The sequence below is a fragment of the Myotis myotis genome, unplaced genomic scaffold (assembly GCF_014108235.1).
Source record: "Myotis myotis isolate mMyoMyo1 unplaced genomic scaffold, mMyoMyo1.p scaffold_m19_p_71, whole genome shotgun sequence".
NCBI lineage: Eukaryota > Metazoa > Chordata > Mammalia > Chiroptera > Vespertilionidae > Myotis > Myotis myotis.
In genome coordinates, this window is record NW_023416381.1 from 120683 (window position 1) to 145397 (window position 24715).

At 52.8% G+C, this 24715-nt stretch overlaps 1 protein-coding gene across 5 annotated transcripts; it reads right to left on the reverse strand.

Moving 5' to 3' along the window:
• Positions 1 to 1152: 1152 nt before the first annotated feature.
• On the reverse strand, positions 1153 to 23701 carry MALL (mal, T cell differentiation protein like). 5 transcript variants are annotated; one of them, XR_004969116.1, is made up of 6 exons: positions 23307 to 23701; positions 5946 to 6113; positions 5265 to 5335; positions 4687 to 4804; positions 3793 to 4110; positions 1153 to 2570 (listed from the first exon to the last, which is right to left on the reverse strand). XR_004969116.1 is itself a non-coding variant. In XM_036318511.1 (5 exons), the coding sequence occupies exons 1-5, from the start codon at positions 23412 to 23414 to the stop codon at positions 2508 to 2510; spliced, it is 528 nt and encodes a 175-aa protein (XP_036174404.1). In that variant the 5' UTR covers positions 23415 to 23665; the 3' UTR covers positions 1153 to 2507. The 5 variants fall into 5 exon arrangements, 3 of the variants coding, with proteins under 3 accessions (XP_036174404.1, XP_036174405.1, XP_036174406.1); XR_004969117.1 differs by lacking the exon at positions 5265 to 5335 and having other exon boundaries at positions 4687 to 4809; positions 23307 to 23655; XM_036318511.1 differs by lacking the exon at positions 3793 to 4110 and having other exon boundaries at positions 23307 to 23665.
• Positions 23702 to 24715: the final 1014 nt, after the last annotated feature.

Consider the following 24715-nt stretch of genomic DNA (forward strand, 5'->3'; position numbering starts at 1 on the left):
ACAGTGCGATTGAAACTTCGTGGCCCATGCGCAGTAGTCGGTATTTTGTGGAAGAGCCACACTCAAGGGGCCAAAGAGCCGCATGTGGCTCGCAAGCAGAGGTTTGCCGAGCCGCAGTTTGCAGACCACTGCCCCAGAGGTATGATGTTTTTCTTATTTTTTTAATCATCACCTGAGGATATGTTTATTGATTTTAGAGAGAGGAGAGCGAGAGAAACATCGATGTGAGAAACTCAATTGGTTGCCTTCCGTATGTGCCTGGATAGGGAATCGAACCTGAAACCTTTTGGTGCACCAAATCATGCTCCAACCAACTGAGCCACTGGGCCAGGATGGTTGCTTGTTTTTGAAATATTAATGTTTTATTACTGTTTCATCTCTCTGAAAGATTGTAGCCCAGTTATTGGCCAAAGCAGAATTGCTGGCTGTCTGGGTCAAAACTGCAAATCTAACCCGCCAACTTGCTTGGCTGGTACAGGGGTGTGGCTGGTGAACCCTGACAATCACATGCTTGGTGCTCAGGACATGGTGTGGGATGCTTGGTCTGCAGTCGCCCAACACCCTGAGCCAAGGACTTGGGTGCAGGATGCTGGGAAGTTGGGGTGCAGATGGGGAAGTGAAGTTGAGATGAGCTTGTGCCCTGGCCCCTGGGCTGCTTTTCTGCTGGGGTGCCTTGGGGTCTTCCCTGCAAAGTCAGGGGCCTAGGGAGGGCCCTAGAAGTAAAGGAGACCATCCCCCAAGGTAGGAAGGGGGTGGAGAGCCTGGAACTGCGTCAGCTGCAGGTGAAGGGGTGGGGCAGGGCTTGGGGCTGGGCCCACAGGGTCTGCAGGGTGAGTGGGGGGCCTGCGGGGTGGTGGGAGAGAGGACAGCACCCCAGGAAGAAGAGCAGAAACAGAGGGCTGGCAAGGGGCCTGCTCCCCACTCAGGACCAGCCTATGCGCCCCCAGCTTTGCCTCAGCTGCGCGAGTTCGGCTCTGGGACTTGTGCCCAGACGGTCCTTACTGAGGTGGACATGCTGCCCAGGCCCTGGAGACAACGTGGCCTCGCACGCGGCTGGCCGGTGGGCGGGGCCCGAGAAACCTCCACAGGGGCTGTCAGGCTGTGACAGCGCGTTCCCAGCTTCTAGCGTCACCAAAGCGCCCACTCGGCATGTTTTACTGTAAAACACCTTTTATTTGGACGTGGCTACTCGGTAAATATTGAACAGTGCTCATCCCAGGCAGCTGCCAGGCAAGAAAGAGAGATAAATGGGGGCTTTTCGAGACAGCGGGGCAATTGGGAAGCCAGCAGTCAACGACAGGGAGGCCGGTTTCTCTTCGGTGACTCCCTGTCCCCCTTCTCCCAGGAGCAGAAGATAGGAACTGTGCGCCCTTAAATCAGCTAAGAGGAGTCCCAGGTGTGTGCGGTTATGGGCGATGCCGGAGCCGCGATGCCCGAGCCGAGAGGCCAGGAGACCCACCGGGGAGCCGAGGACGGTGCGGAGAAATCCCAGATGCACAGCCGTGTTTCTCAGGGAAAACCTTTACTTTGAAACCAAGCACCTCTTTTTGTGTTTCTGTGTGCACAACGCCAGCCTTCTCGTTGAGAATGGTCCCAAAGTCGGATGCCATGTGTCCAGCCGTGTGAGCCCCGCGCTGCAGGAGGCAGCGGAGTGGCCCGGGCTCCTCTCTGCTGGCACCACAGCGGGCACTTGAGGGGGGTGGGCACCCACGAAAGAGCACGTCCCTGGGCTGGGGTCCTTTCCCGGCCTCCTTAAATGCCCCGCAGAGCGTGAGAGGAGCCCAGGGGAGAGTCCTTGTACGTAACATCCTGCTTCCTTCCTTGAAGGTCTTTTGTGGGGGGCAAGGTGGCTTCTAGTTCTTGTTGGGTGGGGTCCTGCAGCCCACCCCCACCCCCACCCCCAGCTCTTACCGTATAACAATTTTGTAGAGTCACTCACTTCTTTTCCTGCAAATCTAGCCTCTAAATTGGATCCTGAAGCTGGGGAGGGAAGGAAGGGGGATGTAATGGAGTGGCAGTGCGGCTGGTCTTTGCTGCCGATCAGAGCAGAACCACAGGGCGGGAGAGGGTCTGCATCTAAGCGGAGATGTAATGTGGAGGCTTTGCTAGCACCATTTCAGCTTTAAGAAACTAAGACTGCACGTTCCCACACACCTGCCTGGGGACCCTAATTGCTGAGACAGGTCCCCAGCCAGGTGGATCCACCAGGTGACGCTGGTGGATCGGGATTCTCAGCGCTGAGGGCTTTGGAAGCTCGTTTTGTGGAGCCAGTTACTTTCCGAGGCAAAAGACAACACAGCCTGTTCACAGGACCCTCTTCCTGCCCAGCGTTGTCCAGGAGGCTATGCGGAGTGTGATTTCATCCTCCCGTCTGAAAAGACGGCCTGTTAGTCCCACTGACGTGTTGTTGGTCTGTGTGTCATCCAGATGGCGAATGCTGAAGCGACCTTTGGGAGCCATGGTCCACGCGTTACAGGAGCATTTCGCGCCGGGCAGGACTCCTGCCCTCAGTGGTAGTAGATGCTGAAGGCGTGGAGCACGTAGAGTAGGGTGGTGATGAAGGCAAAAAACTGGAAGGGGTGAAAGTGACTGTTATAGACGGACAGAGCCGGCTGCTGCCCATCCCTCCAAGGGGCCCTCAGGCCCTGGAGCCCAGCTAGCCACATGCCCTGACCCTGCTGTGCCCGCTGTCCGCCTGAGGACAGCAGCTACTGGCCGTGCTCCGTGCTCCTAGAACTGCCCACCACGGGGATCCAGAGGCCATATGCCTGGCATCCTGCTCCTGCCTCATTTGCAGACTGTGCATCCCTTCCTGCCATAAGGCAGCTTATCACCCTTCCTGCCCTGGGCCCTCTCTCTCCCACTGTCTTCCAGTCACAGTGTCTCCCTCTCTCATCCTCTGTCACATGTGTGCTCTGACCACTCCCACAGTTTCCCACGCCAGCCCAGACTCCCGTCCGAGAGCCTGCTGGTCACTCCTCATGGAAGTCCCAGAGACCCTTCAGCTCTCAATGGTCCAGACGGAGCCCCTGAGCTCTCCCCAGAAGCTGGACAAGCTGTGAGTGCCAGGACCCTCTTCCTGCCCAGCTCCACAAGCCAGACAATTGTGGCCACCCCGACTCCTCCCTCCCTTCCCCACCCACGCTGCACTGTCCCATGGCCCACTTCTCCCTCGTCTCACACCATCACCCCTCGCCAGGGCTTCTCTCTGCCTCGATTGCCCTTCTCTATGCCCACGCTGCTCTCTGCTGTGCCCAAGAGGGAAGCTTGACCCTGTTTCACCAGCATGAGATGAAACCGTGTGATGATCCCACTTTGCAGGGTAGAGTCCTTGCCCTTAGCACACTTTCCAGGCCTGGCCGACTACTCCAGCCTTTGCCCTGCTGTCCACTCACACTCTGTTCATTCATTCATTCATTCATTCATTCAACAAATATCTTTTGGGCACCTGTTAGATTTCAAAAACAACAGTGGCTATAACAATGAACATTTGAAAACTCCTATTCTCTTGGGGTGAAGGGGTCCTTGCCAAGGCCCTGAGCAGAGCATGTGTTGTGTTCAGGGGCAGTCAGGAGGCCCATGTAGCTGTAGCAGCTGAGGGCTAGGCTGTGAAGGGCCGGGGCCGTAGGTGGGGTGGGTGGCAGTTGAAGGAGGGGAAATAGCTCAATGAGAAGGGCAAAGACAGGCTGGAAAGGCAGCTGAATACCTGTGGCCACCCTAGTGGGTCATGGTGCTTGCCTGGCACCTCATTCTTATGCTGGGGCAGCACCTCACGCTGCACCCCTTGCCCACCTGATCTCTGTGGGAGCTCCCAGGGACACGGACTCCACGTTTCTGGCCACAGTGATGCCAAGGTGACTGAGACCCAGCTGGAGTCCTGTCTTGGAAGTTTCCCAGGTGAGGTGATAAAGGTGTCAGAGGAGGAATCTGTCAGCTGTGAGCTTGCTGCCACGTGAGGGCGCCATTCCCACACAGGGAGGAAGGAGGCGCAGTGCAGAGACCAGGAAGGGAGGCACAGGGGCCTGGAGTCTGGTCTGTTGAGCCTAAGGCAGGGGTGGGCAAACTTTTTGACTCGAGGGCCACAATGGGTTCTTAAACTGGACCGGAGGGCTGGAACAAAAGCATGGATGGAGTGTTTGTGTGAACTAATATAAATTCAAAGTAAACATCATTACATAAAAGGGTACGGTCTTTTTTTTTTTCAGTTTTATTCATTTCAAATGGGGCCGTAGTTTGCCCACGGCTGGCCTAAGGTCTGGGGTCCCCCTTGTCCCACCATTTGGCTGGGCTACCTAGCCTTGGGTCCCATCACTGAAATAAATGGGCGCCTGGCCAGTGCAGCCGTGCTGAGGGCCCTGGGCTCCACTCCACAGCAATGAGACCCCAAAGGCCCTGCAATCTGTGCTTTGGAAAAAAAATATTTGGACGGCAGTGAAGGGGATGCAAGAGGGCTGAGGGGGAAAAAACAGAAGGCGAGAGGTGACCCCTGAACTTGGGCCTGGGGCACCACGAGCTTGGGCACACGTGTACACACACACACACACACACACACACACACACACCCCTCTCCTCCTGTCCCCAGGGCTCCATCAGCCCGAGGGCTCAGGTGGGCTGTTCTGCAGGAGGCAGAGCCAAAGAGCCAAGCCCAAGGGACCCCTCCCCATGGCGGTCAGGCCCAGCACCCACCGTGGCCGCGGTGTTTGTCATGTAGTTGCCCAGGTCCTCGCTCTCAGAGACGATGGTGGCGTGGGCCTGCAGGACAGCCGCGCTCATGTACAGGATGCCGGTGGTCCCGTGGTACAGGCTGTCCTGGAAGGGAAGAGGGAGGCCACATCACCCGGGCACTCAGTCAGTGAGCGCTTTCCTCCCACGACACAGCTGGGAGGAGTGAGAAAGAGACAGGCCTGTTCCCTACTTCCTGCCTTGTTTTTGGGGGGTTTTGTTTGCAGTGTTTCTAATGAAATATCTATGTAGTGAGCAATAGTGGATTAATAAACAGCAGTAATAATATCAATACTAATTGAGAGCTTATTCTGTGCCAAGTTCTAGGCCAAGCCCTTTTCTCATTTATCTCATTTAATCTGATCAGTGATGAGGTAAGTTGTTCAACATAGAAAAAAATTAATGGTTATCAAGATGATGTGAAAACATGAAAAAATGATGTAATATTAAACGAAAGTTTTGACACCCAAAATCATTAGTTCAGTGTGATTAACATATATACGCATTTCACACAAAATTTGTGGGGAATCAGAAGAACGAACCCAGTGATTGTGACAAGACCTCGAGATTGGGGTGACCTTTTCCTGCTGGCATTTCCTTCGATGTTGCTCCACTGATTTTGCCCAAATGAGATTTAGAGGGAAATGTGTCAGTACAGGCAACCCTTGACCAACACGGATTTGAACTGTGCTGGTCCATTTAAACGTGCATTTTTTTCAATAAATACTGTAAATGTATTTTCTCTTCCTTATGACCTTCTTAATAACATTTTCTTTTCTCTATCTTTCTTTATTATAAGAATACAGTATATAACACATTAGCATATAACACATCGACTACTTGTGTTATTGGTTAGGCCTCAAGTCAACAATAGGCTTTTAGTAACTACATTTTGGGGGAGTCAAAAGTTACAAGTAGATTTTCAACTGTGTAGCCGGTCGCCCCCTAACCCCATGCTGTTTAAGGGTCAACTGCACACAGAATGTGCATGTTCCTCATAAGGAAGGCACAGCAGGGAATGCAATGAGATTGACTCCGGCAGGGCAGCACTCTTGTTCCCATTTCAGAGCAAACACATTCACATAAAAAGTCTTGGTCATGGGGGCCCAGCCCAGGAAAGGTCTCTGGTTCCCCCTCTGCACCCAGGAGGCCCGCTGTCCCCACAACACCCAGGACACTAGTCTGGGGCAGTTCAGGGCCCTAATCCCCTCACTAGTTCTTACCAGGACTCTCCAGGACTCGTATCTCTTGTAAAATCCAAACAAGTAAGACAACAGGAACATGAGGGAGATGAGGAACGAGGTCAGCGAGACGTACAACACCCATCCTTGCAGCAGCGGGTTTGCCACGTGGGTGGCGGCCACCAGGACCCAGACCCAGAACCCAAACACCTGTAAGAGAAAACCATTGAAGGAGAGGTCATTTGCGTGTGTGGGGTGCGTCTTCCTTTGTGAGGTCTCTCTGCTCCTCTGCCTCTGGTTAAAAGCTCTTCAGGTGAAGTTAGGAGGGAATTGAGGGAATGGGAAGGAAGGCTGGTGCCCTAAGTCACAGTAAATTTTATTAGAAAATCCAAGGGGTTAACACAGAGGCTGCCCACAGAAGGACTTCGCTGAATTTGGCCTGTGGGTGTGTCTTCTTGGTTCAAACAGTGTTGGCATATACAGTTTTTTAAATGTGTCTGAATAAGTGGCCAACATTTAGAATAAGACATTTCACATGAGAAATCCAGATTTCAGACATTTCTTGAGAAATCTATAGTTCTGGCTACAGTGAACACATCCCAGGCAAGAGTAGGCTGAAATGAGTTGTGACTATCTCTTTATTTATTTTTATTTTTTTTAAAATATATTTTATTGACTTTTTTACAGAGAGAATGGAGAGGGATTGAGAGTTAGAAACATCAATCAGCTGCCTCCTGCACACTTCCTACTGGGGTTGTGCCCACAACCAAGGTCCATGCCCTTGACCGGAATAGAACCTGGGACCCTTGAGTCCGCAGGCTGACGCTCTATCCACTGAGCCAAACTGGTTAGGGCTGTGACTATCTCTTTAAAAAGGACCCGGAGTCCCCAGTGGACCACAACCCTCTCCCCTGTAACCCCATGCCATTGTGTAGCACATTCTGTCGCTCACTTTCACGTGGAATAGTACTCTCCTACTCCTGGCTCCTTTCACCCACGGACAGTGCCTGCCTGGCCCTGTGGGAACTTGATTTGGTGCAACCCCCCACCCCCAAGTTAGAGTATCTGATGCCCTGCTAGGCAATACAGTTCCAGTTTAATCACCTCTCAACTCTGTCCAGTCATTTATTACCCTCTTGGTGGAGAAACCAAACCTTCCTCCTGTTTTCTCTGGGCTCTGCTTTTTTTTTGTTTGCTTTGGGGCTGGGCTTGCACTCGTGTTGAGCCCAGAGGAAGAACTATATGTCCACTAGCTGCATATCCAGTTAGAGGCCTGGAGGAGAGGGTAGGCATGAGCTCCAAGTGGCTTTTTAAAAAATTGAATAGAGAGAAAGAGAGAGAGAGAGGTTGATTTGTTGTTCCACTTATTTATGCCTCTTATATGTGCTCTCACCAGGGATCAAACCTTCACTCTTGCTGTCTTGGACAATGCTCTATCCAACTGAGCTACTTGCCCAAGGTCTCCAAGTGGTTTTATTGTTTGTTTGTATCTGACTGTCTGAGTAACTCTTCTTCATGGGGCCTCCTTAGGATGTCCTTGTGAGCCTCCTCATTCTCCTTCTCGTCACTCAAGTTAAATCTGTTCTTAGAAGGACCTCATAGGCTGGATCCCAGGAACCCACAGCCGGCCCACTTCTCTCTGTGGCCTTCAGCCCCACACATCCATCCACTTGCCTACGGGATGTCTCTGCTCTCTGCAGGGACCAAACCTGCACTTGTATGATATTGAAAGTGAGTTCCTCATTACATTTTTTACCCAGACATCTCACTTGCATCACCCCAGTCCTGGCCCTATTTCTCAAGCTCCTCAAATCCAACAGGTACAAAATCTGACTCATTGCCACTCCTCAATTCCTCCAGGACCCACCCTCCCAAGCACCTCCTGAGAATGACTTTCCTGAGGAAGAAAGAGCTACGGGGTTGGGAATGGGTGTATAGAGGCCTCCAAAGATAATGATAGTGTTCCATTGCTCGCACTGCACAGTAAGCACAAAGGAGTTTATCTTTTATTAAGTAATGAAATAGTTTTGAAAAAGAAGAACCTGTTGGATTGTGGCCACTGGAAATTTTGAGTGATTGGTGGTGGAGGGAGCCAAGGATGTCTCCTGGGTTTGTAGTTTGGAGAAATCATACTACCAAATTTTAAACTTTCTAGAGAGTCACTGTAATCAAGAGTTGACATGCCGAAACTGGTTTGGCTCAGTGGATAGAGCATCGGCCTGCAGACTGAGAGGTCCCAGGTTCGATTCCGGTCAAGGGCATGTACCTGGGTTGCGGGCATATCCCCAGTAGGAGATGTGCAGGAGGCAGCTGATCGATGATTCTCTCTCATCGATGTTTCTAACTCTCTATCTCTCTCCCTTCCTCTCTGTAAAAAATCAATAAAATATATTAAAAAAAAAAAAGAGTTGACAGTGCAAGTGACTCACATTTCTGCCCATTTCAGGAGACAGCTCACCCCTTCCCTAGTTCCATTGCCTTTCCACATAAAGTTTAGAATCAGCATGTCAATATCTGAATACCTATCTGCTGGGATTTTGATTGTGTTATATCTAGAGATCCATTTGGAGAGAACTGACATCTTTTCTATGTTGAGTCTTCCAGTCCATGAACATGGTACACCTCTCCAATTATTAAGATGCTCTTTGAATTTTTTTTTAAAATCAATGTTTTGCCGAAACCGGTTTGGCTCAGTGGATAGAGCGTCGGCCTGCGGACTGAGAGGTCCCAGGTTCGATTCCGGTCAAGGGCATGTACCTGGGTTGCGGGCATATCCCCAGTAGGAGATGTGCAGGAGGCAGCTGGTTGATGTTTCTCTCTCATCGATGTTTCTGGCTCTCTATCTCTCTCCCTTCCTCTCTGTAAAAAATCAATAAAATATATTTAAAAAAAAATAAAATCAATGTTTTGTAGGTTGTGGCATTATAGATGCTGTGCACATTTCCTTATACTTATGCCTTAATATTTGATTTTGGCGGAGCTACTGTAAATAGTATTGCTTAAAATTAAAAAAAATTTTCCCCCAATTATTCGTTGCTAGTGGTTAGAAACAGGATTGATTTTGTGTGTTGACAGTGTATCCTGAAACTTGCTGAACTCACTTATTAGTTCAAGGAGGGTTTCTCAGTTCCTCCTCCTCCTCCTCCTCCTCCTTCTCCTCCTCCCCTTCCCCTTCCCCTTCCCCTTCCCCTTCCCCTTTTCTGGGAAGCAGAGCTGCCCAGGCAGCGTGTTGGTGATCCTCTCCTTCCCCAGGGCCTGGGACTCAGAAGTGGGCTGATGCTCTGTTTCATTTTCTCTCCCCTTTCATGTGCCATACATTTCTTGGTTGGAGTCTTGATGCTCTCCTAGCACTTCTTCAGCTGCTTGAACCCCCTGAGTGGCATGGTGGCTGAGAGTTGTATTCTTGAGTAAGTGCCTGCCAGGTACTTTGCTTGAGTGCAATACTCTGCACATCACTTTTCTTACGTTCCAGCACACACCTGCGAGTCAGGGCTGCCTGGTCCTGAGGAGGATGTGAGGAGGGATGTGTGAAGGGCCCTGAACTGGGCCTTTGTCTGTCAATCCAGTGACAGGCATTGCTGATGCTGCAGGGAGGTGCCAGGTCTCCGCTTTAGGCACCTAGCAAGTGTCCTGCCGCCACACCATGGGAAGTGCATAGGAATGCCTCACATGCCAACACCCAAACAGCACTGGCTCTTAACGGGGATGACAGTAAGGATTTAGTGACTACACTGGAGCCTGCAATATATTAGACTCACATTAGGCCCGAGGCAGAGAATGGTCTGTGCCATTCACTGTTGAACTCTGTGTGGCCAGCTCAGGTTCTGGAACAAAGTAGGTGGGGAGGGGGTCAGAGAACATTGTGTGCTGAATGAATCACGTAATGCCACTACCACTTCACATTTACCAGGCTTTACAGTTTGTGAAATGCATCCACTCAGATGTCCTCATTAGGTCTGTATGGCAATTCAACTCCCTTGGAAACTTTCTAAGACCCGAGAGCTGCCACTTGATATCTTCCGCCACTTACTGCCAGCTCACCTGTGCCAGGCTGAGGCAGGCAGAGGTGCCTCGGCCCCACCATGCCTGTCAGTGCCTGTCTCCTCCTGCCGGCAGAGGTGCCCTGACCCAACACTGCCAGGCACACATCACTCACAGGTCTGCACTTAATTCTCAGCACAGTCTGTGCCCTGGAGGGACTGTGCTGGGTGGACTGAGGCCCGAGGTCACACAGGACTCGAGGCAGGACACCTCAGGTCCTGCACACGATCAGATTTCACACCTGGCCTCTGAGCATTTGGGCACCTACTCGGATTGCATGGGAATTTTCTGAAAGGGCTTCAGGGTTGCACAATAAACGAGTTGCTCAGGAATGCTATTTACTTTGATTTCCACACCCTCCACCTTCTGAACAGTAGAAAGGACCAGGGCCAACGACAAGCCCCAGGGAGTGAAGCCCAGGGCAGTGGCAACTCATTTCTGTGTCAAGCAGTCTGCGTTGCTTCTTTACAGGTAAGGTAACGTTGAGTGTTTGTCTTCCCAGCTTTTAAAAAAATCTCATATTTAGTTTTCCAGATTTTCTTGGCAGCCTCAACTGCTCTCTCATTTTAACCCTCATTTTGTATTTCCCAAGAGCAGGAGACATACTTAGATGTCTGGGGCTGGGGCTCCATGTGGGAGAATGCTGCATTATCACTGGTGTGGTGATCAAGTATATTTCAAGTCCAATGTAGGCAGAGTCTGTTTCCTATGAACATACACAGAATGCTCATCTATGCCTTTTCCAAAGGCTGAGCTGACACTTGATGGAATCTCTTCAGGGAGAATGGAGCTTAAAATAAGTCCGGTCCCTTGTTTCCCTCTAGAGCAGCGGTTCTCAACCTGTGGGTCGCGACCCCTTTGGGGGCCGAATGACCCTTTCACAAGGGTCGCCTAAGACCATCGGAAAACACATGTATAATTACATAGTGTTTTTGTAATTAATCACTATGCTTTAATTATGTTCAATTTGTAGCAATGAAATTGGGGGTCACCACAACATGAGGAACTGTATTAAAGGGTTGCGGCATTAGGAAGGTTGAGAACCACTGCTCTAGAGCCTAAAGCAGCTCCCTCGCATTTAGGTCGCTGGGTGAAGAGCCCTCACACGTGTCAGCACTAGCCTAATGGCCCCTAGTCAGGGTCTGGGGAGAAATAGCTGATTCCAGATCTGCGCTGAGTCTTGCTCCCCTTTCTCAAAGTCCTGCGATCATCGAGGACTTTGAGAAAGCCCCCAGATCTGGGTCCTGCCCAGAGATCCTGATTGAATGGGTGAGAGAGGGTGCCCCAATGATGCAGCCAGGACGAGGGCCCCCAGAGCCCAGCTCCTGACTCCCACCCATAGTCACTCCAGAACAGGGGCAGCACCGTTCCTCCTGGGTTCCAATCCCAGTGCTGACTGCTGCGCAGGCTACTTAACTCATCTGTGCCTCCATGTCCATGTCCATGTCCATGTCCATGTCCATGTCCATGTCCATGTCCATGTCCATCTAATCGAGGTGGTGGGGAGCACACAGACCCTTCTCATGTGGTTCTCACGCAAATGGTGAGTGCTGGGTAAGCATGGTTGGCCCTGCTAGCCATAATCCTTTGGAATGACAGAGAAGATGGGAGGGGGTGTTCCCTGAGAAAGACTCAGCGGTGGGGAATGTGCAAGGCTGGTCTTCCCGAAGGATGGGAAGTTCACACTGGAGGAGCTTGGAGACCAATCAGCGGGGTGAGTAGGACACACCCTTCTATAGACTTGATGAAAGCTTTGGTCGCCTAGAAAAATGTACCTACGTATATGCACATGTTGTGTCTACCAATCTGAGGACTTCCAGATAATCAAGCCCATCTAGAGCCCAGGTTGAGGTCCACTGCCATCTCCAAGTTAAATACTAGTAATGGTGCCACCAACTGTTTTACCATGTTGACAATGTTAATGCACACACTGTGAGACCCAGTAATTTCACTTTTGGAAAGTTGTCCTGCAAATAATACACACGAGCAAAATGACACACGCACAGATTGTTTGCTGCAGCCTTGCTGGTTACAGAAAAGATAGGATCTTCCTCAACGCCTGCCCAGTGCAGACCAGTGAGGTCTGCACAGCGGAACTCACCCAGCAGCCTTCCAAAGAAGGACTTATACCAAAATGAAACAAAGTCGAAGAATTGTAGAAGGCACAGCCCAGCGAGCCCAGTGCGCTAATGATTTGTGTAGGGAAAGAAAGGGTATGTGTGTGGGCTTGTGCGCACTTGTTTGTAGATTTCTGAAATGAGATCCAGTCGATCAATCAGTGGCCTGGCCTTCGAGGGGGACTGCTTGACTCAGTGACAGGTTTTAACTAACCCAAACAACCAACATGTACGTTTAAGAGAGAAGAGCCTTGGCAGGGTACTCAGTTGGCGGGAGCATCGTCCCAATGCACCAAGGTTGCAGGTTCGATCCTAGGTCAGGGCACGTACAAGAATCAACCAGTGAGTGAATAAATAAGTGGAACAGCAAATCGATGTTTCTCTCTCTCTCTCTCTCTCTCTCTCTCTCTCTCTCTCTCTCTCTCTCTCTCTCTCCCTCCCTCACTCCCTCCTTCCCTTTCTACTTCATCCTTCCATCTCTCCTTTATCCTCTCTCTCAAATCAATCAATAAATATTTAAAAAGAAAGAGGAAAGACACCATGCTAGACGACAGAGACCCATGAAAGACTTTTGAACAGGAAAGAAAAGAGAGGATCGCCTTTGCTTTGGGAGGATCTGCCCACCTGGATGGAGCAGCTCGGGGCTGAGAGGCCTCTGAAAGGCTGGGGCAGGTGAGGGGCTGGGGCAGGTAAGGGGCTGGGGCAGGTGAGGGACTGGGGCAGGTGAGGGGCTGGGGCAGGTGAGGGGCAGGGGCAGGTGAGGGACTAGGGCAGGTGAGGGACTGGGGCAGGCAAGGGGCTGGGGCAGGTGAGGGGCTGGGGCAGGTGAGGGGCTGGGGCAAGGGCTGAGCTGCTGCAGCAGAGTGAACTTTATGCACCACCTGGCTCTGAAGACAGATGCTGCCCGAGCCATGACCCCATGTGAAGCACAAAGGAGGAGCCCCAAAGACGTGTGATCTCAGGTCTGCAGAGCCCAGTCTCCTGGCCGAGGCTGGGGGTGTGGGCTCAGGTGGGGCCGGCCAGGAGCTGAGAAGCAGGGAGGAGCTCCACAGGCGATACCCAGTGGCAGGTTTTTCTGCATAGCTGGCCCCGTCTCGCACCGCGGGTCTCACCCACCACCACTGCATTCCTTTTTTGACAGCTTGTCTTCATTTTTATGACATGACAGCTTTGCCTCTCCTCTCCCCACTCATCCTTGGGTGGACACAGGCTGCACCACCACCACGAAGCCTCCCGCTGGGAGGAAAAGGCCCAGATCAAGTCCCAGGGAGCCAGGTGCCTGGCTGTGCTCCCCCTGCTGCAGGCCTCCCTGTGGCAGCTCCAAGGCCGATTCAGTGGGTGATGCTTACAGCCCCCTGGCAGCTCCTCCGGGTGTCTGGGGACTGGCAGCCTTGGGGCTCTTTCTGGGCATCATCACCTCCTAAACCAGTTCTGAGAGGCCAACTGACTTCTTCCTGTTACCCACTGGGACGTGGCAGGCCTGGACCTGAACTCAGGCTCCCAAACAGCTTGCATTTACATGGAAGTTCTATGCTCCATAATTCAACCTAGGACACCTCCGGAGACTCCCTCTCTCGTCCTGACTCATGGAGTGAGAATTTCTCTCTGCGGCTTTAAAGCTCGCAGGAAATTGCCAGTCTGGTGCCCTGGTCCCCAGTGAGGGCCCCTGTGCCATCCGGTCCACTCCAGGAACAATAGTGCCGGTCAGAGCTCCTTCCAGGCTGCTCCTGGCCGACCAGGTCATATAAGGAGACCTTGGTGCCCACAAGAGCTCTGAGGACCAGGCTGGCTGCCCGCCAGGGAAATCAGGGCCCACCCTGGGTGAGCTCTGGCCACCGGGAGGGGCAGGATGTCCCCGCTGGAGGGGAGGTGAGTCAGCGCCAGACCTCCCCAGCCTTCCTCCTGCCCTCCCTGCCACCGTTTCCTCCCCAGGACCACACCCACCCATTCAGACCCTGGCCTCCACTAACCCAACTTCTGACTGACTAACCAGCCCGGGCTCACAGGGTAATAGAAGGTGGAATAAAAACATTCCTGTCCTGCCAAAGTCGAAAGGACCTTTCTTCTTGTCCCTGAAAAACAGCAACACCCAAACTAAGCATGGGGCGGGGGGGGGGGGGGGGGGCGGGGCAGGGAAAAGCTTTTTTTTAGTCTTAGAGTTGGACTCAGGCAGGTGCCCCCACCTCCTCCTCCCCCCAGGAACCCACAGACATTTTGTGACCAGTGGCTGTGTCCTGTCCTTCGTCAGGCACCGAGGACCCAGGCATCACCATTCACTCCAGTCCCCACGAACGGCGGCACCTCCCTCCCCGCCCCTTGTCTATGAGCAGACCCTCCAGGGCAGGGACCAGACCAAGGCCACCTCCTCCAGGAAGCCCCCTGAACTACCAAGTCCCCAGGGCACCCCTCAGTGACCTCCCTCATGGCATTGTCTCTCTTCGCTGCCTCCTCCCCAGACCCTGAGCTCCTGAATGCAGGACTCTGTGTCCCCTGTGGCCTTTGTGTCCCCAGTGCAGGGCACGGAGCCTGGCACACAGCAGGTGCTTGGTACGAGCTGCTGGGCAACTGGAGAAAGGCGGCAGGAGGCAGTTGCTAGCCTCTGCTCACTCGCTAGCTGCTCACTCTCATCTTCTTGGGCCTGATTCCCATGCAGGTGGCACCACCTGACACCCCCGGGCCTGCCCCTGAGGCCCAGCCACAGATGGGCATTTCCTCCAGGAGGACGGGCACCCATTGGTTTCGTCCATGTGCATCTCCTGCGCCTGCACCTCCCAGGCCCCCTGGGAGCAGCATTCCTGGGAGAACAGACAGGATTTCCCAAGAGGCTTTCCCATCTCCCGCCTCCTCCCCACCCCAGCGGCACCTTCGTGTCCTGTGACACCACGTGGCCTGGCACACAGGAAGAACTACACAAAAATGTGCCGTCGGGGAAGGTGACGCTCAAATAAACAGCCCCTCTCCCCCAGCCAGCATCACTTGGGCAGAGAGGGTCCGGATGGGCGGGTGGGGGCTGCGAACAGAGCAGAGGCAGAAGCGCAAAGCTCTGAGACTCCAGTTGGGGCGAAGGGCTGAGATGGATGGACTTCTCTGAAATAGGTGGGAAGAATCTGCGCCCCACGCCCATGGTACCTGGCCCCAATGGGGAGCCTACTGCGGCCCTGCCCCGGGGCCCACCAGGCGCCTTCTGGGTGCAGCTTGAAGCAGGAGGGTGGGGAGCTGGGCTCAAGCTGCTCTGTAACCGGGTACAAGTGTCTGTTGCGACAGGTCAGGCCTGTGTGGGCCCCCAGCAGCAGGCCACCTGGCCAGATGGGGCAGACCAGGAGGAGGCAGCTGGGGGGCAAGGCTGGCCGGCGGGTAGGGGAGAATGCAGAGGAGGAGAGGTTTGAGATAAGAAGGATAAAGGCCAGGGAACCTGGCTCGAGGTCCCCCACCCCTCCCTCCTCGGCCCCTTCCTTCTGCTTGTCAATCTGGATGACACTCTAGAAAGCTCTCCTGCCTCCCAAGGCCCAGCCAAGCCCCGTCCTGTGCCCCATGCCCGTGCCCCATGCCCTGGGGGAAAGTTCTCTGGATGAAAAGCCCTGGAAGGGCGCTGGCGGCAGGTGGGGCACTTCTTATCGGTGAGGCTTCTTATCTGGGGCCCCGGGTCCAGCGGGTCAGCATGTGCTGGGCCCCTCCCTACCCTCCTGCTGTGAACCCGCTGGCTGGCCTGCAGCAGGCTGCTTGCCCGTCCCGTCTACCCTTATAGAAGCCACTGATTCAGGGGACATCGCTCATGGCTTGGCCAGTCAGGGGAAGGAGAGGACTGTAAGTCCAGACCAGCGGGTGGGTGTGGATGATTGCCTGCTAGTTCCCTGGGTCTCTCAGCTCAAGGCCAACCTTCTGTGTTGCTGGCTGGAGTTTGCAACCACAGTTCCTGGCTCCCAGGCCCTATCACTGTCCAGCCAGCAGCAATGGCAGTGGCTCCAACCCCAGGGTCTCTGCACTCCTCCTCCAGGGAGACCCTGTCCCACAACTCCCCCCTTCTCAAAGGCAGGAAATGGAGGAGAGATTAGTGAGCCAGGGACTAAGAAGAGGGTGGGGCAGGAGGGGAGTTATTGTGATTATAAAGGGGCAAGGAGGCAGACTTGTGGTGATGGAAGTATTCTGTATTCTGTCTGACAGGGGGGCGGAGGCATAAAGGCTCCATAAGGTGAAGGTGCTTTCAGACCACAGAACAAAGCAGGCACCTCCATAGGATATAACAGGGCTTATTATGGGGTCTTTACTTGCAGGGATGTAGGGTCGGAGCAGACAGATGACCCAGCACTGGCACAGATTGTTCTCCGCTATCAGACCTGTTACAGTGCTTTTTATACTGTAACTCAGGTACTAATGACTGACAAGACAAAGGGACAAGGAATGCAGTAGTGCCAGGGGCCAGTTTGATATCTATCTTAATTGTCACACCACTCAGCCATTGCTAACAAAAATGGTTATGGCTACAACTAAGGAACACAGATAACGATCAACTAGAAGGCTTTGGTGTGCTTGCTAAGGACAGAGGAAATCCGGGGCCCAGGTGGAGTGAGTTTGTTCACGTCAGTTCTATAAGGTTAGGTAAGGTGAGGCATAACCCCCGGCTAGCAGGAGGGATGTGGGGACATGTGGAGAGCACCCCAGGTGGGAATTGGGGGTGCTCAGCCACAAGGCCCCGGGGCCTCATCAGGGTGGGCTTAGTCCAGGGCCTGGCATTCCTGAAGGGCTTGGCTTGAGGGGTGAGATGTTTCCTGGTCCAGACTAGGACTGCCTGGGACTGGAGGGCCACACATAGAGTCAGGTTGTGGGCATGCATTCACTGAGCTGATATTTAGTGAGACCTACTTTGCGCCAAGCACAGGAATGTAAAGGTAAGAAGGCAGACATGACCCTTGCCTCTTCGTTCTGTGTTCTGAAGGGAACTTGCCGCTCCGGTGACCTCACCCTCAGACATTACCCCTCATCACCACCACCTGTTCTTGTTTCCCTGAACAGCAAAGCCTGGGGCGAGAGCAGCCCTGGCATTTTGATAAATGCTTGTGGATTCGCATTTGGAATCTGCTCACAAGCGACCGGCTTTCTAGGAAGAGGTCTGGATGACCAACAGCATTGAGACAGTAAAGCTGACACTTCTAGGGCTGCTGTGAACACCCTTGTGGGAACCACGGAGCTGTCTCATGAGGTCTTGACTGTTCCTGTCTCATCGCTAAAGCTCAGAGTGGTTCAGTGACCTGCCCGGGGTCTCACAGCAATTAAGTAGCAGAACCTTCTGATAGAATTTTTTTTTTATCCGCACTTGAGGACTTGAGAGAGAGAGAGAGAGAGTCGGCACTTCTCTGCTACTGCACAGGCCAGGGGCTCAAAGGCAACATCAACACCAGGGAGTCATCTTGCCTTCTAACTTGCTGACTCTCTAGAGATCTTCTTAGCCTCGTCTTTTTAATTACAAAAATGTAATTTGTAAGTTAAGTAGTGAAAAGGTCGGAGGTTACAAGACTTCCCTGGACTCTTATTCATAAAATACTCCCTCAGTCCTCTTCACCTGAGTCACCTCTCAGCTCCTAAAGGAGCAAAGAGCAGACGAGTCAACCTTGCAGGCACTCAGGCATCACAGGGTCACCCCACCCCACCCCACCCCACCCCACCCCACCCAGCACTGTCTGCTCTGAAGTGGGCGGGGGCGGGGGGAAGTGTTGCCTGATCCCCAGGCCCTCCCCAGGCTGGCACCAGCAGGCACCCACACTCACTGAATGAAGGAGACTATATTTTGAAATTAATATGGTTTTCAAATGAGAAATCTGAATTCCACTATAAATCAAATAAAATACAAATGTGAATGTTAAGATACCAAAAGTCTTTTTCTGTTGCTGGTGGGAATGTAAAACAGTACAGCACCTCTGGAAAAGGGTTTGTCAACTTCTTAATAAAATACCAAGCACACACTTAACACACAATCCAGCAGTCACACTCGCATTTTCCCAGAGAAAGGAAAACTACAGCCACGTAAAGGCCTGTCCCGAACGTCCACAGCAGCTTTATTCAGAGTAGCTAACAACTGTCAGCAACCAAGCGTACCTCAATGGGTCGCAGGTTAAACAAAGTGCAGAAAATCCACACCAGGGACCACTGCAAAGCAGTGGAAAGGAAGGAACTATTGATACACAATAACTTGGGTGGACCTGAGGGAACTCTGCTGAGGGGAGGGAGCCAGTCTCAAAAAGCCACATGCTGTGTGATTCCATTTATTTATCTTACTTTCTCAAAAAAAAATTATCGGAACAGAATTAGTGGTTCCCAGGGTTCAAGAGGTGAGTGGGGGGACAGGGTTGGAATGCGGTGGAGGAGACCATAAAAGGGAACTGGGACGGAGGCCTTTGTGGGACGGAACGTTCTGTATCTTGATTGTGGTGGCGGCTACATGAATCTACACATGTGAGAAAATGACAGAGGCACAGGTTCCTCACTATCTGAAAGTGGAGGTTCCTATGGAACCTTTTGAAGCCGAAATGGCATAAAGCTAAGAAGCAATTACCATTAATTTACATAGGAAACGTTTTGCATGTTCACACCCCCCCCCTCCCCACCCCCAAATAACCTGCCAACCTACTAAACACACTTAATTACGTTCAGTTTCATGCCAACGATAACATCTTTATGAGCTCTCTTATTTCTGTTAACGTAGGACCCATCTTGCTAACAAAATCAATGGCAATAAAGCCCAGATGTGCCCAGACTCAGCTCAGAGCTCTGGGCTGGGTGCTGAGATGCTGAGGGTGGTTCCTGGGCAGGAGCTTGGTGGCAGGACCACTCTTGCTGCTGGGGTTCCACTGCCTCTACCGGCTGCTGCAAACTAGCACCGAGCGCTATTTTTGCCTTTTTCATAGGAGCAAAAATCCTCTTCAGATTTCTCTCGGTTAATGAAAACAGATACCGAGGTAGGTCTTTCGTCAAGTGAAAATATAGGCACATATACCTATGCAGACACATCTTACCGCCTCAGTTTCCTGGTTTGAAATTGTCACTAGCCTTATGACAGATGTAACTATGCGGGACACTGGATGAAGGGTGGGAGACCTTCCTGAACTAACTTTGCAACTGCCTATGGATCTATAATTACTGCAAAGTCAAAAGTTTAAAATGTGAATTTTAACGTTAAAGACTCTAAAATAAGGCCACTTAGACAAAGACCTTGTGAGAGCAGGTTGCAGGGAGCAGAGCGGCTAGGGAACACTAAGGCTCCCCTGGACCCTCTGCCATCCTAAGTCTGTCATCATCCAGAAATACAAGAGCAGCCACTGTCTAGGCAGCAGGGGTGGCACAGGGCGGAGGGGTCTGAGGAGCGGAGTTGGGGCCTCAGGGTGCCCCTTGTTTATAATTCTGCTGTCCTCACTCCCCTGGGAACACCCTGGACACCGGCCCTGCTCTCCAGACTTCACAGTGGGCAGTTAGGAGACAGTGGCTGGAGGGACATGTGCCTGCAGACGCCACCCATGTCTGCTCTTTGCCACCCATGTCTGCATCTGAAGCCAGGTTATGGATTTTGCTTCTTCTGCCTCCCTTTGCTGGCCTGAGCTCCCAGTTTTAGACCCTCTTCTTTAGACTCATGGTCTTAGAAAAACATACCGTCTGTGATGCCTTGCGCCCTATGACAGAGAATCCACCGGGACCCCTAGGTCTGGTGCTCTGCGGTCTGCCCAGTGGGCGGCAGTGGGCAGCACGGCCAGCAGACCAGGGTCAGAGAGGCGCTTCTACTGACTGACTCGGCACTTTCCTCTCCAGCCCAGCCAGTCTTCTGCTCCATGGGGTCAAGAATCAGCCACTCACCTCAACGTTCTCCCCTCCTCTCCTAGTTACCTCCTCTTTCTCTCCCCAGATGTGAGACACACATGATTCTATATCCTGTGCTAGGAAGGCTTATTTAAGGAAAAAGCCAGTGCAAAGCAGCATGTACAGAATAACCCAACTAGATGCGTCCATGTGTACAGTGGTCCCCTCTTATCTGCCGGGGGCCACAGTCCAAGTCCCTGAGTGAATGCCTGAGACCTCGGACAGGACAGCTCCAAACCACACACACACACACACACACACACACACACACACTTCTATGATAAAGTTTAATTTATAAATAGGTGCAGTAACAGATTACCAACAATAACTAGTAATAAATCAGAACAATTATAACAATGTACTGTAATAAACTCGATCTCTCTCTTTCAGCAACTAGCATGAAATTCTTTTTCCTTCTTCACAACTTCACAGACAAAAGACTCATGCTTACCGTAGATTTAGCAACCTCAGCATGATTTTTTTTTTCTTTCCTTATTAGAGAACTTTGATCTTTTCACTTAAAGGAAGCACTTTATGGCTTCTCTTTGGCATATCCGAATTGCCAGCATCATTACCCTTGTGGTTTGGGGCCATTCTTATGTAAAACAAGGGTCCTGAACACACTGTGATACTGTGACCACTGATCTGATAACCAAGGCTGCCGCAGCAGGCGGGAAGTGTCTACAGTGCGGAGACACTGGACAAAGGAATGGTTCTCATCCTGGACTGGACAGAACGGACAGCGGGAGATTTCATTACACTATGCAGATTGGTACACAATTTAAAACTTATGAATTATTTCTGGATTTTCTATTTAATATTTTCTATTTAAATTTTCTATTTAATATTTTCAGGTCACGGTTGATCATGGGTAACTAAAGCCATAGAAAGCAAAACTATGGGTAAAGGAGGACTACTGTATGTATATGAATATATATATGTGTATGAGTTATATTTCTTTCTGTGTTTTCTAAGTTTTCAACAGTGAATAAGGATTACTGTGAAGGAAAAATAAAGTTGTAATGAAGAAACATTAGACAGGCCAAATGGAGGGACATTGTACAAGACAACTGATCCAAAGTCTTCAAAAGTGTTAAAACAAAAACTGAAGAATTACTCCAGATTAAAGAAGGAAAGGAGACATGACAACTAAATGCAATGTGGAATCCTGGACTGGATCCCGGGCCAGAGAAATGACATCAGAGGGAAATCCGCTCAATTTCAGTAGGTCTACAGGGCAGTTGATACATAGCAGCAATGCGAACTTACTAATTTTTTAAAAATATATTTTTATTGATTTCAGAGAGGGAGAGGGAGAGATAGAATCATCAATGATGAGAGTCATTGATCAGCTGCCTCTTGCACGCCCCCTACTGGGGATCGAGCCCACAACTGGGACATGTGGCCTTGACCAGAATCAAACCCGGGACCCTCCAGTCCACAGGCTGATGTTCTATCCACTGAGCCAAACCAGAGAGGGCCATTGAGTTACTAATTTTGATAGTTGTACTACAAAAGAGGCCTCAGGAGAGGCTGAGAAAAGAGTATATGGGAATCTCTGTATTATTAACAGCAGTTTTGCTATAAACCTGAAATTTCAAAGGAAATATAAATGCATAAAATTGAACCACCGACAATATCCCGCCACTTAAGATATTGATGACCCAGAGCCCAGCAGAGCCACACACTTTACTCCTCCAGGAATTCCACTTGCAGGAGCCGGCATCCTGGGAGCAGGTACCAAGAGATGTCCCCACTCACCCACCCACCCACCCACCTGACATGTTTATTGATTTTAGAAAGAGAAGTAAGGGGAGGAGAGAGAGTGAGAGAGAGAAAGACTAGCTACCTCGCCCCCTCCCCTCCCCTTCCTGCATGTGCCCGACCAGGAACCAGGAATAGAAACTGGAAACCCTTTTTGGCTTATGGGAGGGCACTCCAACCAACTGAGCCACCCAGTCGGGGCTCACGTAAGTGCTTTCTTGATTCTAGAAGCCCCTTCCCTCCAGTCTCCTGCCTGTTGGTCTCTCCTGTTGGTCTCTGGACCTTTCTCTCTTCGTCTCCCTGTGCCCCCACTAAAAATCTAGACTATCATTTGAGGTGCAAATTCACAGGCCTGGGCTCCTGGACTTGACCAGGTCAGACGGCTTCTCCTAGTTGGTGCCACAGCCCTGTCTGGTCACTCCTTGAGCACAGTGTGACTGCTGGAGAAATGCTCACAGTCTCCCTCCCGCAGCCAGGGACCTGGGAAGGCGGCGTCACCCGTGGCCTGCCTGATGGACACAAACCCTGTGATCGAGTCAACCACAATCCTGGCAATTCAAGTGGTTGTTCTGAGGTGAGGACACACCCAGGTCCTGGCACAGAGAACTTGCAAGAGCACTAAGGTGTCACCAGCCTGGCAGGTTGCCCATGCTTGTGTCCTGGGGCTGGTGGGGGTGGGAGGGAGCGGGGGGTAGGCTGGGCAGAAACCTGCCTCTTGGGTGAGGTTTCAGCTGGAGCCACCTGAATGGTGGGCCTGCCCTACCTCGGTCCCTTTCTGGGTGCCCTTTAACCAGTTTGAAAAAGGACTCTCAGTCGGGCCAGCTTTCCAAGCCGAGGACGAGAGTGAGAGGGCTGGCCAGGTCTAGCTGGAAGTTGGCACCGCTTCCTCGCTTTCCCTCCCTGCCTGGGCAGGGCTGCCTGCCTGGCTCAGAGCTGCCAAGGAAGTACCCCCACAAGCCAGGCATTTCAGGAGTCGGGAGAACAAGCTCCCTTGCCCTGGTTTGTCCACCAGATTGAGTGCCCGCGTCAGCGGAGGGGCATGATGACAGCGGCTCCGAGGGGACCAGCTCAGTGGACACTGTGTGCAGAACACGCCAGGGTCTGGCAGAAATTGGAGCACAGTTCAGCCATGGGCACCCCAGAGTCACCACTGGGGTGAGGGTTCTCGTGGGCAGCACGGGTGGCTCACCCGACTAGTTTACGGCCACGGTTGTCATAAGCTGCCTCCTCTGGGGCGTCCACCCAAGTCCAGGGTCACCCTCAGCTGACTTGACAAGAAGGCACTGGCAGACCTCTCAGGAGGCGAGGCGAGTCCCCGTTTGGAACTTTAGAAAGGTGGTTCGGAAAAAGAGCCCATAAAATAAAAGTCCGTTTCCAAAACTCTCCTGAAGATCCACAATATTCTAGCAGCCCCCCTGCCCCTCCCCTCCTCCCCCATCACCACCCGCGGTGGGGGAGGAGGAAACCCACCCGCGCTGCGGGTCGAGGGGAGCGCAGGCGGCCGTGGAGAGTAACCCGGCGCCCGAGGAGCGATCGGGAGAAACAGCTCCGGCGGGTCCCCCTTCTCCTCCGCGACCCCCAGGGGGGAGGGCCCCCGCTCCCGCGGGTCCTCGCCGTCTGTCCGCGGCGCGGTACTCACCAGCTCCGGCAGGAAGAAGGCGAAGGGGATGGTGAGGAACAGCGCGAGCCCCGAGGGCACGTCGGGTGGCGCGTGGCTGGTGGGGGGCGGTGGGCCTGGGGCGGCCATGCTCGCACCCTGCTTGGCTCCCGGTTCCCTTCCGGGCTCCTGGCTCCTGGCTCCTGGCTCCTGGCTCCCGACTCCTAAGCCGCTGTCCGGGCCGCAGCCCGTCCAATATCAACGCCTGCCCGACACACCCATCGGACGTCGCCTGGGAGGGACAGAACGGTTCCCGCCGAGCAGGTCCTTCCACTCGCTGCGCCAGAAACCCTCAGTGAAAGTCGGCTTGCGCATCCGACGGGCCTCGCCTCCCTAGTCTCTTCCTTCCTAGGAATTTTTGAATCCCGGAGCGTATTACTCCTCACAGCCACCGGGCCCTCCTCAAACCCCCCCCCCCCCCCCAACTCTGTGCCCAGACTATAGGCTAAGGCTGCTTACCATGGCAGAGACAGTTGATTTAGGACCTGCTGTGAGCCAAGCGATCTGCAGAGCTCTCCATACTCCCCGCAGCCCTGCCCCGGACTGGTTAACTCCCTTTCCAGAATCTGCTAGGACACCAAGAATCTGCTAGGTCATGTCAGATTCTGACATGCTGGGTCTCACATCTATCTGCCCCTGTTCCCTCCGTCTCCCTCCACCCCCTCCCCAGGCCACCCTCAGCCTCAAACCAAAGGGAGAGAAGCAGCCCTCACTTCCAGCTCCCTCCCCAGGGACTTGGTGCTTCCTTCTTCCTCCGCACCCTCTTTTTGACCCTCCTCTCTCTTTTCCCAGCACAGTATAAGGAGGAGACCCCTGTCTTGGGGAGAAATCTGCCCCAGCAGGCACCCCAGAATGGCCCAGCTTGAGGGGTGCTGCCCCAAGCCCCAGCTCTCCTCCCTCCCCATCCTGGCTCTCCAGCCAGTGAGGCCAGGAGCCAGGCTTTGGGCCAAGCAGTTCCTTCCTGCCTCCTCCTGCCTGCTGGCCAGCACAGGGACCCTGAGGGGAGAAATGCCTTATGTCTTCTGTGCTCCAGTAATAAGATGTCCTCCTCAGGAGACCAGTGCCTGCTCCTCAGCAAAAGCAGTGCCTTTCAGGCCCGCCCAACCTGGCACAGATGGTGGGTGGGCCTTTGATTGGGCTGGGGAGAGAGGGGCATTTCTCCCCTTATCCCTCCACACCAGGGCTGAGGCTGAGGCCATGAGGTCAGGGAGAAGGGACCCAACCCAGGCAGCCAGCAAACTCTGGGTGCCAGGGCTTTCAGCAGGCGGTTGGTTCTAGGTAGAGAGGAAAGGGCTCATCTCCACATGTAGTGAAAGCAGTTGCCTGGCTGCCAGGTCACGGTCCCTGTGCTGGCCAGCAGGCAGGAGGCGGGGCGGGAACAGGGGTTAGAA

Bases quoted from the DNA above. Each gene is read 5' to 3' on its own strand.
- MALL (XM_036318511.1), bottom strand. From the start codon at position 23,414: ATGGCCGCCCCAGGCCCACCGCCCCCCACCAGCCACGCGCCACCCGAC. The intron at 6,114-23,306 runs GTGAGTACCGCG...TTTCTCTTACAG, and splicing joins CCTTCTTCCTGCCGGAGCTG to GTGTTTGGGTTCTGGGTCTG. The intron at 5,336-5,945 runs GTAAGAACTAGT...GGGCAAAATCAG, and splicing joins ACGAGTCCTGGAGAGTCCTG to TGGAGCAACATCGAAGGAAA.